General features: G+C 39.2%; 1 protein-coding gene across 2 annotated transcripts in view; it reads right to left on the bottom strand.

Moving 5' to 3' along the window:
• Positions 1-573: 573 nt before the first annotated feature.
• Positions 574-18,971, bottom strand: part of chchd6a (coiled-coil-helix-coiled-coil-helix domain containing 6a) — a 72,614-nt gene continuing 54,216 nt past the window's right edge. Inside the window, exon 9 of one of the 2 annotated variants that reach the window (XM_040013702.1) lies at positions 574-1,485. In XM_040013702.1, the coding sequence (XP_039869636.1) occupies positions 1,462-1,485 (24 nt within the window). In that variant the 3' untranslated portion in view covers positions 574-1,461. Of the gene's footprint in view, positions 1,488-18,971 lie in introns of both variants that reach the window. The other variant, XM_040013701.1, reaches the window with a different exon arrangement.

Here is an 18,971-nt window from a genome sequence, read left to right as displayed (position 1 = left end):
GGATTGCCAACTGGTCTCTAGGCTTGAGAGGCCTTAAAAATCACAATTTGAAAAAAGAAAGACAAATTAGCTGGTAGACTCTTAATTTAAAACAAAGTACATTGATCTACTTTTGCCAATATTCCTCACTGATCTTTGACAATAAATATTAACATGACTCTCTTCATCTCCACTGTTTTGAGTTATGTTTGGCAGGAAACCTGCTTTTGACATTATTTTTTAACCCGTAATGGGGGTTAATGGGTTTTATTTTTCAGCTCACAGTCTCTTAAACTGATTTCAAACAGATTTATTAGAAAAAAAGTCACTAAAAGTCACAGAACAGTTTGCTCAATGGCAGCATTTCATTTTCAAACTGAGCCTGAGTTGAACTGTACCTTCAAAACGACTTAGAAAGGTTTTAATAGATTATCATGGATGGTGCTTCATCTATATAGAATGTCCCAAGGTTCCTTTTTTTGCATTTCTTTAGAGAAATGAATAAACCACTGCAGTGAAATTAAATTCACTCAGCTATTAAAAGTGGAAGCAAGGCAGAATTAGGCACACAAACACACAACTGAAGACACAAAACCGTGAGAGGATATGAATGGTTTAATAAACTCATATAATACATCACGGGTCTGATGAATTAAAGTCATGGCCAGGATTACCTGAGCATATTCCTGTGTCATTAAAAAAATACAAATCTATAAAGCTCAAAAGAAAAACAAGTGAGTCAGTTCTTCTTTCAATCTGAGATCAAAACAAGGACGGTCCCTGTGCACCTGATTCAGCTCACTTCTTAAATGACTTCCAGTCTTTTTAACCCTTCAAAATTTAGCACGGGTTTGGACGTAACCTGATCTCCACATTCAGCTGATGGAGGAGTGCCCCTGAATGCATCTTTACAAGTCAGATTTTAAGAAACATTTTCCACCGATCTCATTCAAGTGCTGTCAAAAATCATCTGCCCCCTTCTTGATTTCTTATTTTGTAGCACAGTTACATGCTTCACATCATCAGGCAAATTTTGATATTAGTCAGAGAGTTTAAATGATATCATTTATTAAGAGTAAACAGTCATCTATGCCTGATGATCTAAAACATGTAAATGTGAGAAACGCACCAAAAAAAAAAAAAAAAAAAAAAGGGGGAGAATCATGAAGAGTGCAGATACTTTATCACAGCGCTCATAAATGACTGAATTGAAAGTGCACCGCCTCAACCCGTGAGCCTAATATACACACTCATTTCTTGTTTATTTCTCTGCAGTATGTAGCAGTGCAGAATAATAGTGTAACGGATCACACCGCAGATAAATAGCACAATAACAAAAAAAATAGCACAAAAAAAAAAGGCATGCTAACAGCAAACTATCTCTTTCATAAAGCAAAACAAGGATGCGACCACAGTGCTGCCATTAGTGCTTAAGTAAAAGCTTGTCGTCATGTAACGGTTTTACCCTTTTCCTCCCACTCTTCATCCGTGGTTGACCAGCAGGTTCTGAGAGAGAAGAAAGAACAGAGAATTAGTCCATCTGCACAGCAGCCACGCCTGCTGACCTTTGAAGGCGTTCTTAGGTGGAAGGGTTGTCCCCGTTTTGTTTATTCTCTGCCACCTTTAACTGACCACAGCTGAAAGGTCAGGCGGGTAAGACTAGGGATTACTCTGGTAATGGAAATAAGCAAACCCAAAAAATAAACTGAAACTTCAGGAGGTTTATGAGAAATTCTTGACTTGTTTCTGATTAAAAAATAAAGCTTACAGCTGACCCTAATGGCATTCAACTGTCATCATTTTGTCAGATATTTTAAAAAAAAAATTGACGCTACAACATTTAAACAACTGACGAGTGGAGTGACTATCACTGACCATCTTGAATGCTACTTTGAGACTTACAAACTGCAACTAAACGTGGTTGTAGGCCAAGAACACACACACTGTACACACTGTGGACACACATCCAGCCCCATGGAGAAAAACTCCACCTATCAAATTGCTCAGGTAATGCTTTACAAAGAGCCCTGGGCACTGACCCAGCCTCCAACCACCACAGATCTGAATTCGATTAAGTATCCCACCGGGCCCAAAGGATGCGTTGCCAATGTCCCAGTGCCAGATACTACAGAATCTCCCAAGAGCTGCTGGGTCTATGCCCTGATGGAGTCTTTGTGTGGCATTAAAGGGACGATTTCAGGCAGGTGGTTTAAATGTTGTGGCTGATCAGTACACTGTGTATTTAGTATTTGTATGAGCAGCACAAAACCAAACAGGGATGACGGTGTCAGTGTCCTGGCCTTCAAACATTCGTCCATCTAAATCAATATGAAGAAGAAAAAAAGGGTTTAGATCATACAGCTGATGCTTCAAAGCTATAATAAAAAGGTTTTGGTCACTAGATTCACAGTTGTGGGAAAAAAAAAAAAAACCTTCAAGAAAAAGTCTCTGTCGTACGAGCATTTTTCTGCTGCAGTTGTTGCAGCTTTCAAACAAAATGACCTCCAAGCTCCAGCATGCGCAGCCTATCAGGCGTACCTTCCTGCTATTTAAAAACAGCTGCATGCAATTGATCCACGGAGTGCAACCTTCATCCTTCAACCTAAGATCAATGCGGTCCTTGAAACCCTAGCAACAAATCGTCCTGGAAAGAAGACGCGTCTGACACCATCATTCCAGCGACCTTGTCTTATGTACCATGAGAGGGGTTCGCTCAGATTGTGAGCTCTCACGTGAAATGGCAACGATCAATTAACACCTTGAATTGCTGGCGCAGTGATTCTAAGAGCGATACCAACAAACTAAACTAATCTCACGCTAATTTGACTTGAGCCCTGACATCATACAGAGCTGTTTCTACAACCTTGGAAGGCAGCTTTTTGAAATGCTAAGGTAATACATTTTACAGAATATATACAGCTATATTGTATAAAACTAATGGACAGATAATTGGTCTCATATGTGAAGGTCTTTCAGAACTTTTCCTTTGAAAACAGAGACATTACCTAATGAGATGACTCCTAGCTATTATATAAGCTCATTTCCACAGGAAAGTTCAACACTTGCTGTAAATGGAGGATCAGATATACTATGATTATTTTTCAAGTGCAAATGTGAAGCAATCAAGTACAAGGAAGCACATGTAACGCATTCATAAGACAGCAGCACAAGCTCGTGTGAAATTTTATCGAGCGTTTGCAAAGAGCGCTTTTGTAGCTGACTGAAATTTTTGTTTTTTCATGTAAATTCTGTGGACAGGGCGTGATTAGTATTCCCCTGGATTTATTGAGGTCACACAAAAAATGGCAACAACTACGCAACGCTACATGTACAGACAACACAAACTATGACAGAATGTTGTGTTGGAAACAGAAACAGGTGTTTACCTTTGTTTATTTATTTATTTATTTATTTATTTTTTAGCTAAAGGCCCCAAACAGACATTACATGTCTCTCGCTACATGGATGCTCCCCTAAAAATGAACAGCAATAACTTGTCCTGATCCTCTCATATTTTTCAACTCACACTGCCCATTAAGCTTAGTTCTATGATCAGAAATCATCTATAAAAAAAAAAAAATCTGTTTTTAACCCAAGGTTCTTTATCGTAAAATGAATCTCTTGCATATTTGCTTTGGTTTCCAAGTCAAAAAAAAATTGATCCAACTCTGCCCCACTTGGCCTCAAAGACTAGACAGCAGCAGGGAGGAGGGTTAGCCCAAGTGGAACGATGCAACGAGCTCAATTGACTGAGAGCTGGGGGCGCATTGACTTGAAGCCGCCTGCTAGACACACTGCGTATATGGATGTGCTATATGTGCATGTGTGTGCTGAGAGCACGTGGTATCTGTTCTAAGCACTGCAGAGTTCACTCCAGCTGTGAAACTCAAACCATTATAACCACAGAGAGACTTACAGAGCAGTGTGATCAATATGACTCCCCTCTTTTGTCCTCTCATCTGATGCCTCTGGTTTAGTCTCCTCATCTCCCATTCCCTTTCAATTCTTTGTCACTTTCCTCGACTCTTCTATTTCACTGATTTTTTTTTTTGTCCTTCCAGTGTCTCTTCATTCTCCTCTATACACTTTTGCCCACACGAGTAGTTTGTGTTCATCTATAATAATGTAAGCCATGAAGGCGTATCTCCTCTCCTGTTGTTTACCTTAGTGAAGAAGAAATCTAATACTGGCTCGCTCGCTGAAAAGCAACAGACATGAAAAGAGTCTTGACCATGAAAGAAAACAAGAGTGAGTTGGATACGCAAAACAGAAAAATGGTAGGACACAATTACAATCTGTGCATCGAAAATGACAAAGAAAACGAAAAACCCTTATAAGAGAGACAAGAACTCTAGTTAGAAATGTACAGCATGCTGAACGGCACCTTTGCAAACCAGCTAACAAATGAACCTGTATTATGGCTTTAAAACATTGACATGGGATCTTTTACATTCCAGGATCAAGTTCACCTGATCATTTTTCTTTTGTACGATTTAAATTCTCAAAGCAGATGGACTCTGTTGTCAGAGTCTTGTGAGTGTTTAAAGCAGGGAGCCAAAATCCACCTGGATTTCGATCCAGCTCACTTGACAGCTTTGGAAAATGTGAAGGAGGGCAAACATTTGGACTTTTACCAGTGTTTCATAACTGTTAAAACATTTCTTCCTGATTGCCATTCATTTGTTTTTTTTTTTTTATTGTTTTCCACAGTTAAATATTTTCTGTGAATTAATAAAAAAAAAAAGTTGTTTTATGATTACGAGACAGTCTGGGCCGGGAACTACAGGGACTTTCTCTAGAATTTGACACAATTATTACAATTTAAGAGAAAGAAAGAGTCACGCTGACAAACTCCTTTCATTTACAGCATTTTTACACAATGCAGAAAAACTAAGCTGTGATGTTGAAATGACCCCCCCTTCTTCACTTTAAGAATCTCGGGGATTAGATATGTAGCTAAACTTCAGAGAGGAGATGTCACCGGTCAGACTCACTCAAGCTGAAAGCAGACTGCATGTGGCCTGTGTAGTATGACAAAGTTTACACACAACAAATTATTAAACAGATTAATTAGCCCTCTGAGCAGTTCTGAAAACTGTATTTTTCCACATCTACTGTACTAACGAGCAAAAACTAATGGATTTCCCACCTGTTGCTCTAATCTAGGGGGTCTCAAACTCGCCACTTGTGGCCCATGTCACCCCTGCTCGTGGCCTGTATATTGACGTAAAGAAATCTAATGAAATTTGGCCCTTGAACCTTTTTTTGTTAGCGAGGATTTGTTTGTTTTTAAGTACAATGTTAAATTAGTTCTTTAAAAAACAAAAAATGATTTAATATGAAAACAATATGAGCAGAGAGCACTTACACGTTGAGGGATTGGCTGTGTTAGTTCAGTGAGAGAGTTATTTGTAAACAAAACACTTATAACTTATTTTTATTCTGTTAAATACGAATAAACTTATAACAACTGCTGCCACATGTCTGGCCAGTAGGAGAGTTATAGTGTTTTTATTTGGTAGTTCAGTGAAAGGCTTCAGTTAGTTAAGAGTGAGAAGAAACAAAGATTGTGTTCACGTTTGCAGTTTTGTCTTGTTATACAATATTTGAAATTTATAAAAACAAAACAACATTTTTGGAAATATTTGAGGGTGTTTTGTTTGTTTTGTCCTACTTGAACACTAAAGTGGCCTTTAGACCCATGCTCTAATTGAAGACACCTTCTAAATTAAAGTAGTCACCGACTATGAAGACTTGCTGAGGTTCTTTCTGACTTTTGACCAGCTAGTGCCTTGGTTATGGTTACGGGCTGTTACAGTGAGCCTATTTTCAGTTCATGTGGCTCCGGCTAGAAGATTAAAGAGGCAGAGTGAAGGGACTGAAGAGAGGAGAAGAGAGACCGGGGCTGACCACTGTAGGAGATAGAAATAAATAACAACAAAAAGTCAGGAGAGGTAGGAGAGCAGAGTCAGGCTGTTCCCCACTCCGCACCCAGCCTGGGAGCCTTGACTCAATTGGAAATCCATTTTATCTGATGACTGGCAGGCAATTGGGGCTCCCAGGTGAGGCTCTGCGGTTGATAGGCCTGACCACTCCACTGCTGAGGGACAGAGGGATGAAGATGGAGGGGAATGTGGAGGAGAACACGTACTAGATTGGCTCCACTAACAAAGTTCATTTTAGGCAACCTAGATCATCACTTGGCCTCCACTTCTATCAAAAACAAGAAGTGGGAGGGGAGCTACTAAGTATTTTCACTTAGTGGGAGAAAAAAAAAAAAGACTCCAAAGATATAAGGCCGAGGAAAGCAGCAAGCCGCCTGAAAAACAAGACAAAGATTCCAGTGTTTTCTTGATAAATGACGAAAAAAGGAGAAAGCAACTGCTAAAAAAGTGAATTCAAATTTTATGTTGACAAACCTCATCTGTAATTATATGCTCCGTAAGAGAGGGAAGGATGTTTTGTAATGAGTTGGGAGACACTAAATTAAGTCAGGAAATAAAATAAGTCTCTTTAGAAGAGAGGGTCACTGCAAATCAATGTGTTGTTGTGAGTTATTCTGATTGATCCAAGATTTCTATCTTAATATGACTACTGAACTGAAAATCAGCAGGAAGAGATATTATGTGGGGAAGGCCTTACTCTAACAACATCGTGTCAGAGAACAGAACAAAAGGCAGAAGCATCCAAAGAAGAGCTTTAAACGTCCTTCAAGAAGCTGGGGAACTATTCCTGAGAACTACTTAAAGGAATGACAAGGAAGCTGCCCTGAAAGTTCAGGCTGGGATGAAGAAACCAGTGGGTCGTACCAAAAGTGATGTTGAAGCATTTAAAACTACAAACTCTGTTGTTGCCCCATGCAACGCATTTCTATAGATATTTGCCCATTTCAGTAAACATCTGCATCTACTTCCCATTTTCCTCACAAAATCTAAAGAAATGAGACTTTTATAAATCCAGTAAATGAAGTTCAGATGTCATTGTTTAGTACAATAAATATAACGTGCTGCTTTTTGTGGATTTGTGGGACAAAAGAACGTCAAATGCCTGCAGTATATTTACATGAAAACAGGTTTCACATGAAAACCCAACAGCTCTGCAAGCGGGTAATAAAACATTGGTATTTTTTTATTTACAATAGGGCTAGAGAAGAGACTGAGAGAAGGAAATCGATATTTTTAGAAATACAGGGTGTGAATGAAGAGCAATCACAAAGGAAAGGCAGGCTTCAAATCATAAAGGAAAAAAAAGAAGTGGAGAGACAGACGGATTGAGTCACAATGGGACACAAAGGAGAGGCTGGTAGAAAGTGGACTGTTCCGATAATGTTGTGGCTGTTTCGGGGTGACAAAAGCCAGTGAAAGACCCACCTAAAAGCCCCGCTGTTGTCCTCTCTTATCCCAGCTGGTGGTCTTGGTTCCACAAAACCTCTTCCTAAGCACACACAAGAGGGGCCGATAAAACGCCGACCAGAATGGCGGTCTGGTGTGTGCCCAGAAAACAAAACAAAACAACAACAACCCAAAAAAAACCAACTAAGTGTGTCAATTGCTTATGCAGCCTAGGTGGCTTTCAATAGTACACAATACGGCACCGTGCTGAATTATTATCGGGACCCCTGTTGGAGCAAACAGAAAGAGGGAGACAGAGTTGGGGGTCTGGTGGCGCGAGCCGACGGGAGTGGTGGCGCTCAGAAAGGTCAGGATACAGCGAGGAAAGAGCACAAAAGATGGTGAAAATTCTCCTCGGGAGGCAGCTGAGAATACCCTCAACTCTACCCCCACCCCACCCCCACAACTCCGCCCTTGTTTGAAAGCTTTGTGGTGTCTGAGGGCCACCGGATGAAAGAAGAAGCAGAGGCTCTGGATATGGTTTGATGGGATGTTCGATCGCTCCTCGCACCGCGACAAAAGACAGAGAAAGGGAAATACAGAGACAGAGGGAGAGAGGGGACGTGCAGGAGGAGAAAGACGTGTGCTACAGCTCTTAGAAAAAGTTCAACGTGCAACAAAACAGCTGGTATAAGTAGTTGTACGTACTTGCACTGTGATTATTGAAGAGATTTGCAAACCAGAAAGCAGAACTTTTTGACTGAAATACATAACATAAGTCTTTTAATTGCAGTACTCTTTTTCATTAACACCAGTTACATGAGGACTGGCCAAATCCCGATGCTCTCATACTTATATTGGAACCCTACTTAAAAAAAAGTACCTGGTTCCAGGTAACGAAAACCCCCCAAAATTGAGTCAAGCTTAGCCAAGCAGGTACTAGTGGAAGAGAAACACGTGTTACGCCAAACAACCTGTCCTAAAGTCCCGACTTCTGAAGGTAGAAAAGCCTGCTGCTTAGTTTTGTTTCTCATAATATTCAAGAATATAAGGCGGGGGGAGACAAAACTTCACTACCCAAATAACTAAATGTACAGAACCCCACAGCACCGAATAGCTAGATTGAAAAATACAACCCACAAAGCACAGAATACAAGACAGAGGAGACAACAAAAGAGGAAGAGCGAGAGCAGATAATGATGCTCAGTGGAGATTGGTTGTGATCGGCTGTACAATGATCAATGCCGGCTTGAAAGGAGGCAACGCTGATGGTTTATGAAGGAGGGAACAACTGCCAACAGTATGAAAATGAAATCAATAAGTCAGCTGCGGCGCGGGGGAGAGAAAAATGAAGGAAGCGGGTGAGAGAAAGCAAGGAAAAAAGAAAAGAAACAGGAGACAAGACGGAATAAAACAAGAGAGACAAAGAGAGCGGGAAAGACGCGGAGAAAGAAAAGAGAAAGAGTTGCAGACAGACTAAGAAGTGAGATGAAAGGTGCTGGTTTAAAATGAAGCAAAGGCAGAGAAACTAAACTGACAGATGAAGGAAAATCTTTAAAGAAAGATAAAAAAACAAAAACAAACAGAGTACAGCAAAAACAAACCGATGAACATTTACACTCACGAACTGACAAACTTTTGAACAAAACCCAGATCCTGATGTAAATATAGCTGGGCATGTCTACTGTGTATATGTGTCTATATTTGATTGTGTCTATAAAAAGGTAAGTCTACACATGAAAGGTGAGATGATTGATGGACATTCTTTCTCTCCCCCTTCACTGTGGGCATTTTGTCAGGCAGAACAACAAAGCATAGATGTTCCAAAGAACAGAGGCGTATTTTTTTTTTTTTTTTAATTTAAAAACACACATTAGAGTGTCCTGAAGTCCATCCCTCTGTTCTTTATAAAAAATAAAAAAAAAGGCTGTTCTTCACTGACTCAGATATCCATGACAACAGCATTAAACTCTCTCTCTGGACCCGACAATAAACACACAGATACACAAAAACACTCTGAGTCACACGGACGACATGCAATGAGGCACAAACAAGTTATGTTTTATATGTTTTTCTGATTTTGTGTCAGCAAAAGTCTTTAAACATGCAGCAATGAATACAAAACGTGACAATGTAACGGCCAAAAACAATCTACAGACTCCAAACAAACTGCAAGGATGTGAACTTTTACAAATGTGTTGTTCTCAGTGAGCATTTTGACCTTTGCATCCACAGGGAGAGTGACTTACTCACTGCACTAATGGAAAAAAAGTTTTTATACACCAACATCACAGGTGGAAAAACAGAGTTTTAGGTTCTGTATATTTTTCAGTTTAATAGGCACACAGCAGCATAAATGTTATATTGTTCATATATTTATATGTTTGCTGCAGTAATTTGATCAAGAATCTGGAAAATTAGAAAATGCTGTGGAAAAGGTAAAGTTGAATTTTCAGCAATAACTTTTCAGAAGTTGCTTGTGAGAAAGCGTTTTTTACAGATTTTGATGGGCTAAATCCAAACATGACAGTTAAAAATATCTGATTGGCCTTGGTCTCTCAAATATATTTATACTTATTTTATATTTTACCAATGTACATTTAGATATTTGACTTTTAATCATGAACTGTAAGCTTATATCTTCTCATATTTATAGTTGTTTCATGATAATGATAATAATAATAAAATTTCACCTTTCTTCATTATGTAACAGTAGAAATGGCAGATAAAAAACCTGATATGTAACTTTAACATTAATGACAACCATAGTACGTTTAGCTTGTTGTGAAAAAAGATGAAAAATTTGACAATTGCATTTCATACTTGATACAATCCTAAATCACAGGAGAAAATATTGACAAGTTTAGCATCTGCCATCATTTGGTCTTTCTTTTTATGTTCAGGAGTCAAAATGTGTTTTTATTATTTCTGTTTTTAAATGAGAACATTGGGTTTTAGAACTAAACTAGTAACATAGAAAAATAGAGCCAGCCGACAGCTTTAAGCTTTAAAATTGGTAAAATTTGATTAGAATTATTTGGGGTATATTTCACTGATTCATCAAGTCAATGTCACTGTACAGTAAATGTTACCCTACACCAAAGGTGGGTAGAGTAGCCAAAAATTGTACTCAAGTAATAGCGACACTACCTCAACATAGTTTTACTCAAGTAAAAGTAAAAAGTAGCCGTCCACAAAATTACTGAAGAGTAAAAAAGTAGTGAGTAACTTCAGTAGTGAGTAACTGATCGTAACATCTGACTTAATCTTTAACAATGAGATAATCAGACAGACAAAAATATAACATTTAGTGCAAATTTTGGTATTTTAAAGTCTGAAAAGGAAAATAAAATGCTTCATATAAATAATGATTACAAAATAATAAATATCAGCTGGAGAAACACTTTTCCAAATCAATATTAAACTATTATTTAGAGTAGGTATATTACCTATCCCTATAGGTCTATATTTGTTAGGTTATATATGATACTTCTCCAAATTGCACAACAGGCTCAGCAGATAGAAAATAAAACAACAAATCTTACTTTGACATAAACTAAGTTTGTGTCAAAGTAAGATTCATTTTTGTTTTCACTAAAGTTATTCACACTGAGTAGAGTAGCCAGAATATTTTCTCAAGTAAGAGTAGCGATACATCATAATAGTATTACTCAGAAAAAGTACAGTGTAGTTAAACTACTCCTAAAAGTACATTTTTTTCTAAAAGCTTACTCAAGTAAATGTAACTGAGCAAACTGAATTAGTTACTACCCACCTCTGCCCTACGCTGAACATTACATGAAACACGTGACAGCTAGCATCTAAACTCTATATCAGTTTCCATTCAGCTAACAGAATGATAGTTCTGTAACTTCCTCAGGATGTAAACGTAAAACAAAATCATGTGATGTGCGTTTTGCTGGCTATCTAGTCATAACATTAGACTTTGTGGGGCAAAACATGCAGGAGTCCAGCAGGGAAAATAGTGCTAAAAAAAGCATGGTGGCAATTGCTTTATTACATGCCAAACTCATAGTATCACATTAATAATAATAATAATAACCTGTTTCGGTCAACAGACCATCATTACACAACATGTTATACCATCGTGTTTTGTTGAGACTTTGTCAACTTTTGCTCAAAACTGTGAGCTGAGAGGGAGAAAAAGTTCAACAGTTCTTTTAAGACTTTTTTCCTCAGTGTCTGTAGGCAGTCACCATTAATGAGGCACAACAGACCTACAAGCGAGAGCAGAACAGAAACACGAAGCTGACATAAATGGGCTCCAAATGAATGTCACTTTTTAAAAATCAATTCAACACCTTTCATAAAAAACCCACTGAACACTGCTTCCTTACAATTTGTTATAATTTAACATCTTTTCTTTGTAGGTTTTATTCCTGTTCTCTCTAGTGGGCAGGAAGTCACAGAGTCACAAATAGAGAGCTAAGAGATGAAAAGTACTATCTGCTCTATGGTACATCAACTTTGCAGAAAAGTTCTGCCTTTGGAAAGCGGATATAAAAGCCCTGCGTAGACTTCAGCCCCAATTAAAGCAACTCACACTAATTTAGAAGGTTGGTCTGAAACGCCTATGCCCGAGTGTTTAATCTCAGACGGTTTATCTCTGAACAAAATACAAAAAAATGAGAGAAACTCTGGTCGTTAATTAAGCCTAGTTTTAAGAGAGCTATGAGACACTTTGTAATATTTATTCATGCATAGCAATGAGGTGAAAGGAGTCCAACTATTTGTTCGCTTCATAAATTTTGTGTCAAAACTTGAGGAGTGCATAGTTAAATGAGAACGTGTATGTGGTCAGCAGCAGGTCCAGCAGGAAGCTGAAGCTCCTCATTCTTCTTCATTAAGTTTTGACTGCTGAGGGGCCAACGTCTATGCCCCTTTCTCTCTGTGTGTCTGTGTACATCTCTTCATCCCCTGCCCATCTCCAACCCTTCCTCCATAAACACTTATCTCCTCATGGTATCCACTCATCTTCCCCTTCTCGCTTTTTACCTCCTGACAGTCACCTATTTCTCTCCCCATCATCTCCCCAACTTGCCTCATGTCGCCTCCCCGTCCCTCCTCCTTTCTCTCCTTCCCCTCATCTGTCCAGCTTTCCCCCCTTCCCCATCACCTGCCTCCTTACCTCTATTCTTTAACTGTCCACCACCTCCTCTTCATTATTTTCTCCATCTCCCATTTTCTCCGTTCACTTCTTCAATTGCTCACCGTTTGCTATCATGTTTTTTACTTTCCCTCGACTCTACTCATTCTTCTCTACTCTGCTTCCTGTTTATTTGCCCGTCTCTCGCCTCAGTCCTGAACACAAATTCATCTCAGTTTTTTTTCTCCCTGAACATTTCTTAGTTTCTTTAGCTGTTTGTTCCACTTAAACCAACTTCCAGCCCCTACATGTCACCATTTAATCTCAGGTTTAACTTCAAACCTTAATGTGTCTTTTCATTTCTCTCTCCTTCTACTCCATCTCTTTCTGTGTCCGATACTTCTCAAGGCCTTTCTGTTTATTTCTCATTGGCCTTTCACATCTAGCCTCCTTATCTAGCCGGCTCCAGATCTCTCTGTATCCACAACGTGTATTTTCCTTCTTCAGTCCAATTCGCTGTCCTGAGCCTCTTCTTTGTATTTTTCTCCACTTTGTTTGTCTATTTTGTTATCTACCAGCAGAGTGACTGAGCTGCTGTGATCTCTGTACCGGCATGACTCCTGTTCAATCAACAATAAAACTGAAGGTAAAAGAAAAAAGAAATCAATATGAGGTTTTACACTGCTGTGATTCACTGGCTTTGCGAAAGTCGCTGTGCATTCAGATCGGCTACAGATACACATTTATTATCAGCATATCAACATTGTCAGTGTGGACTTTCTTTGAGAATAGACTTATCAAAAGAAGATGAAACAATTTTCTCTTTCCCCTTATCTTCTGGTGGGCTATCCACCGAGAATCATACCAGCACACAAAGCCGCAGAAACTGCACAGAGTTTCCAGCTCGACAGGCCACGCTGTTGTGAATCACAACAGTGTTCCTTGCTACAAAAATGCTACACCATTTCTCTTTATGTCCACAGGATGCTCCTATTCACTGACTACAACACAGCCCTGAAATGAAGCCACCCAGATCCCTTTTCATATAAATGAGGGAGGCTGACTATTGCAAACAATTCTCTGGAACAGTGTCAATTTAAAAAGAAAAATTATATTTTACAATTCACAAATGGTTCATTTACCATCTCATCCATTTTTTTATAGATGGTCGTGTTAAATCACACGTCTTACTGAGAGCAAAGATTAACTGGGCACATTAGAAAAGTGAGTGATGCTGCCGATCCAAGGAAAGCTCCATTTCACACAGACAGATGTCCCGGCTCTTACCTGCCCACAGTCTCGATTGCTACGACTGTCAGTGATTGCTTAATGGTCTAAGGACCTACTATGGCTTTTAGATTGAACAATTATAAAACAAACAACAGAAAACAAACAGAAACAAAATAGCATAGAAGGGAATTTAAGGTATTAATTATGGCTCCTTCCTCAAAACAAGGCTAATCGGTCTCAGTACGCTGGGTTATTTGGGTGACTCTCCTACGCCGTGATAGCTGACAACTCTGACATCTCATCACCAAGCCCGCCAACTCCCTACTGCAACTCTCCATGGCTGTCAGGGGCAGAGGAGTCGTCAACGTGGACAGCTAACAGGCTACACGGGAAAGGCAAGATTCTAAGATGCGACTCTAAAGCACTGGAGAAGAAATGAAATAAAAACTGTGCATTTGTGTATCATTTACCATAACCGCAGCTTTGCGCAAATATCTTGGTGTTATAGCTGTTAAGCTATAAAGGCTGGCTTCACCTTTAATGCAGTTTCTATCTAAGGTACTCAAAGATAAATTCAAATATAACTACGTTTGGGATACAACGAGCCACGCCTGTGGATGGTCACACATAGCGCCATATCCTTCATTATATCTGCATCTATATTTTCCCATATTAAGAGCACACTTCCTGGTCCACAAGCCAAAGGACTTCAAACACGATGTTGCCTGATATTAGACTGAATCATGAATTCATTGCACTCCATTTGCATGTTCAGAAACTGCTTGTTTAACCAATTTTGATGTGGGAGAGGCTTCAATTCTCCGTAACTAACAGTTTGTTTGTGACTTTTTTCCCAAGATTTTGATTTCACTATTGGTTAACTTTATACACACAGTATCTTAGGGCTGTGCGACCAAAATCTCATATCCCGATATAAGACATCTATCGTCCAGACTAGGGCTGGGCCATATCATACCGTTCACGGTAATACCGGTATAATGTTGGGCAACAATTAAAAAAATGAACTATCGCGATAGAATATGGGTAAAACGCGCATGCGCAGTGCCTTTGTTTTCATACGCACACAGCGGAAAAAGCATGGCGGCAACGGAGAATGAGAAGGGCGAAAGCGGATCGTTGAATGAAACGGATGAACCAGAATTGGTTTGTAAAAATGCTGCAACTTCAGTGGTGTGGAACTGGTTTAGCTTTCATCCGTCAGACACACAACAAAGCACTATTTTTGGTAGAGCATGCTAGCGGGTAGAGCATGCTAGCGGGTAGGGCTGCCACGATTAGTCGACTAGTCACGATTACGTCGACTATCAAAATCGTCGACGACTGATTTAATAGTCGACGCGTCGTTTGAAGCTTTGTAAGATCCCAAAAGACGCAGGAATAAGTAGTAGGATTTAAGAGTGTAATAACGGACTGAAACAGAAGATGGCAGCACTGCATGTACAAGGATGCCAGCTGCCGTTAAACCCCGAAGAAGAAGAAGCTGTGTCCCAGAATTCATAGCGCAGCCCTGCTCAGTTTCCAACAATGGCGGCAGCTAGTTAGTTTTAATATTACTCTTATTATTCTTTCTGGGTCACAAAATAAACGTTTAACATATTTTCAGGCGAGAATGTAGCTGTGTAAACCTCAAATATCTGCTCAGTTTATCAAGACACCACATATTTTCAAAAGCGCGCCGACGTTTTCGGAGACGTCTGTTACCCACCAGCTCGATAGCTAGCCGGGGGCGAGGCTCGCTAGAGCCGTGAGAACACCGGACTCCCAGCAGATCGTTTTCAAACCCACTGCTGTCTTTCGCTACTCAGGTTAAACATATAAGTCACTTAGATAACTTAAACATGTTATTGTTTGGCTTTTTTTTTTAGTATTTTATTTGTTCCTGAGTAAATCGGTTTGGCTGAGATTAAAGTTATAGTTTTTACACAGCTGAATAAACGTCAAGCAGACAACTGATTATCAGAAGTGTGAGATGCTCGAGAATTTACTCCGGTGTCCTGTTATATTTTAGATAGCAAGGAGTTTATTAAACTTCACCGAAACAATCTGCAGATTTCATTAAAATTTAATAAACTATCATCTTGTCTTTATTTTTAGTTAGCACAGACCTGAAACACTTAAAGCTGTAAGCTAATGATAGTTATATTAGAGCAGATGCTGCTGGTGCAATAAGCTGTACGTTTTACATCCAATGGATGATGATCTGATTAGTCGACTAATCACAAAAATAATCGGTGACTAGTCGACTATCAAAATAATCGTTTGTGGCAGCCCTACTAGCGGGCCGTCGTTATTACCGTGTTTTTTGGAAAATATGGCACACTTAAAATCAATTCTTTGATTTTTCTGAAAATCGACCGTGCCCCTTATAATTCAGTGTGCCTTATGTATGAATTCTGGTTGTGTTTACTGACCTGGAAACGATTTTATGTGGTACACGGCGCTCGAAATCTGTCAAATGTTTTAGTACGACTTTGCTAAGCTACGAAGTCGCACCGCTTGATGGATTTTCGGAGCATTACGGCTATCGTAAGCTGGAGCCTCGCGGAGTGATACGTACTGTGCTTCAACATAATATTACCGTATTGTGTGTGTATAACCTCTTTTTAAGTTTTGTGGATATTATACATGGTTATGCTCAGGATATGTCGGCCAATTTCCACTGGAAATGCCTTTTGGTTAAACTGTCAGCGAGGAATTTGCATTTGCACTGTTAAATTTTTATATAACTTTAATGCACATAAAAAAAAACAGCTGCTTGTTTAAGTGAAAATACATTGATGGGTTTTTTTGTACTAATAAAGTTGTGTATTGTAAAGTATTTTGTCTAGTGTCAATTATATCGTCAGTTATATCGTTATCGCAAATTTTCAAATGTATATCGTGATAAAATATTTTTGGTGATATCGCCCTGCTCTAGTACAGACAATGATATATATCACAAATATTTTACATTTTCTGTAAATTCTGTGAGGCTTGGGCAACTCGACTTGTGTGCAGTGTTTTCAGCTGGGCGTCGTGTACCTGGAGTCGAGTGTGACATAAGTTGAAATGGCCGCAATTTTCTTTGTGAGTATTTATTACACGGCGTGCTGCGGGGAAAAGCCTGTTTCTAAGGTTTATTATTTTAGCCCCTGACGGCTCTTTTTAGCTTCTCGTCAGTAAACACTCTGCATACTATGTCACATGATTCAGTTTATTTTGAAAAATCTGCACAGAATCTTCATCTTTATTGTGAAAAGTTTATGTGGAAAATAAACAAGCGGACGGCGGAGCCATGTGATGGTTTTATCGTCGTTGTTGCTAACGACAATGCATAAAAGCCGTCGCTTGTCCAGCCGCAGTGTGGTTATATTAAATATAACAGAAAGAGAGAACTTTAATTATACAGTGACCATCAAAACGATGAAAAAATATTGCTGTAAACTGTTTATTTTGTGACAAAACGAAACAAACGATAGCGTGATATGAAATGATAGAGGTTTTCATATCGTCATCCGATATATATCGTTATATTGAACAGCCCTATCTTTATATTATACAGTATCTAGTATAATACTTATGCTTCTGTGAAATATGTTTCGTATGACACAAACTTACCAAAGATGTAAAGTGGCACATTATTTAGATGGTTCAGATTAAAGGACTCTTTCATGTGTATTTTCCATCTTTTGGTACATTTTCAGTCTGTTCTGTTTCTCTGCTCAGATATTCCAAATGACTTTTACAAATCTCTTTAGTAGCACTCTCTCATGTCTGTCTCGTTTCTTGCCTTTCACTCCTCTCTCCACGGTGAGCGTGAGCGTCTGACATTGATCAAAAGCAGGCTGTCTCTTAGATTGAGGCTAAATGACTTGAGAATCCCACCAGCCACACAGACAGCATGTGTGTGTGTGTTGTGTATGTATTCACATCTGAGAGTGCTGATAAATGACTAGAGAATCCCACAGAGTGTCTGGACAGTGTGTAAGCGTTACATGTAGTAGTGCCCACATCAGGCACAGCCTCCCAGAGGATAATGACTAGAGGTTGTCTGCACCGTCTCTGTGGGATCCTCCTCTCATTTGTCATCAAACACACAAACACATGCACATGGGTACACATAAAGATGGAAGCATAACCCAGCAGGAAGACGTCTGCGATATGCATGTCTGTCTACTGACCTGCTGTGGCACTGATCAAAACACATCACAGTCACCTCTGCTGAGAGACAAAAAAGGAACAGGACCAATTTTGTCCCAATTAAGCCCTCTTTCACTCACTTAAAAGCTCAGGAATGAAAAGTCACCATGTGTTTCTCTCCCCTCCGGAGACGTCCTTATTTCCTATCATTATTAAATAACTAACCAGCTGTAGTGTAATCCCTCTTGCATGGTCCAGTCCACTGCAAAATTTTGAAAGGATTAAAACTTTGATTCACAAAACAGAAGACATTACTCATCAGCTCTGCTTATAAACAAGATGAAATACATTTATGAATTATACCCAATTATACCCTTCTTAAGATGCAGTCATTTTAAAATACATTAGAAGAGTAATGTTTAGTTTATATCTGTACAAAAGCTTTACATAAGCATATTTTGTACTCTTTTACGCAGTCATAAAAACCCTCATTTGTCACACTATCACAGTAGCTGTTAGCCAAGTGGAAAGTGTTAGCCGAACAGTGTCATTAGCAGCTGACAGATTTTTCGTATTAGCAATGCTTGGTTTTCTAGCACAACTAGAAAACCAAAGTAGGCCTAGCTGATAATTATGCTGCTCAAAGAAATGAAGTGAATGACACAAAGTCAGTTATGCTACAGCCTGAGGCACAAACTAAATGATGACTGTGGGCAACGAACTTGTGATTGAAATGATTTTGATAACAGGAAGCAGGTGTGCGACCAATCGCACTGAGTTGCTGTTTTAAAAGCGTCTTTGGTGCATGAAGACGCAGATAAAACATCAGTGAGATAATCGGTAGGCTATCAGTTTGGGATTGAATGGGACCAGTTTGGAAATTATGTGCAGTCTGTTTGTGATAACACAGTGATTAACTCTATTAGTTCAGCCAGAACCTCATAGATTTGAAACAGAAATTCTAAAAAGGTCATACTTGCTGCAGAACAGCACTTGAACTGCTAAATGACAGAGGCGCTCGGCAATACCGCTTTTATCTAGAATACAACCATATGGCAAAGAGTTTAGCCGAGTCCCAAAGAAACCTGCTGAAAATGGGTTGCACTCATCGGTGGTTACGTACTCAGAGGGACTGCAACATGTTGGTAATCTGTCTGCATTTTTATATTAGAATGCAATTACTA

This window comes from Simochromis diagramma, unplaced genomic scaffold (genome assembly GCF_900408965.1).
Source record: "Simochromis diagramma unplaced genomic scaffold, fSimDia1.1 OVJJ01000705.1, whole genome shotgun sequence".
Taxonomy (NCBI): domain Eukaryota; kingdom Metazoa; phylum Chordata; class Actinopteri; order Cichliformes; family Cichlidae; genus Simochromis; species Simochromis diagramma.
The sequence above is the reverse complement of the archived record's forward strand: the minus strand, read 5'-3'. Positions and strand labels throughout refer to the sequence as shown.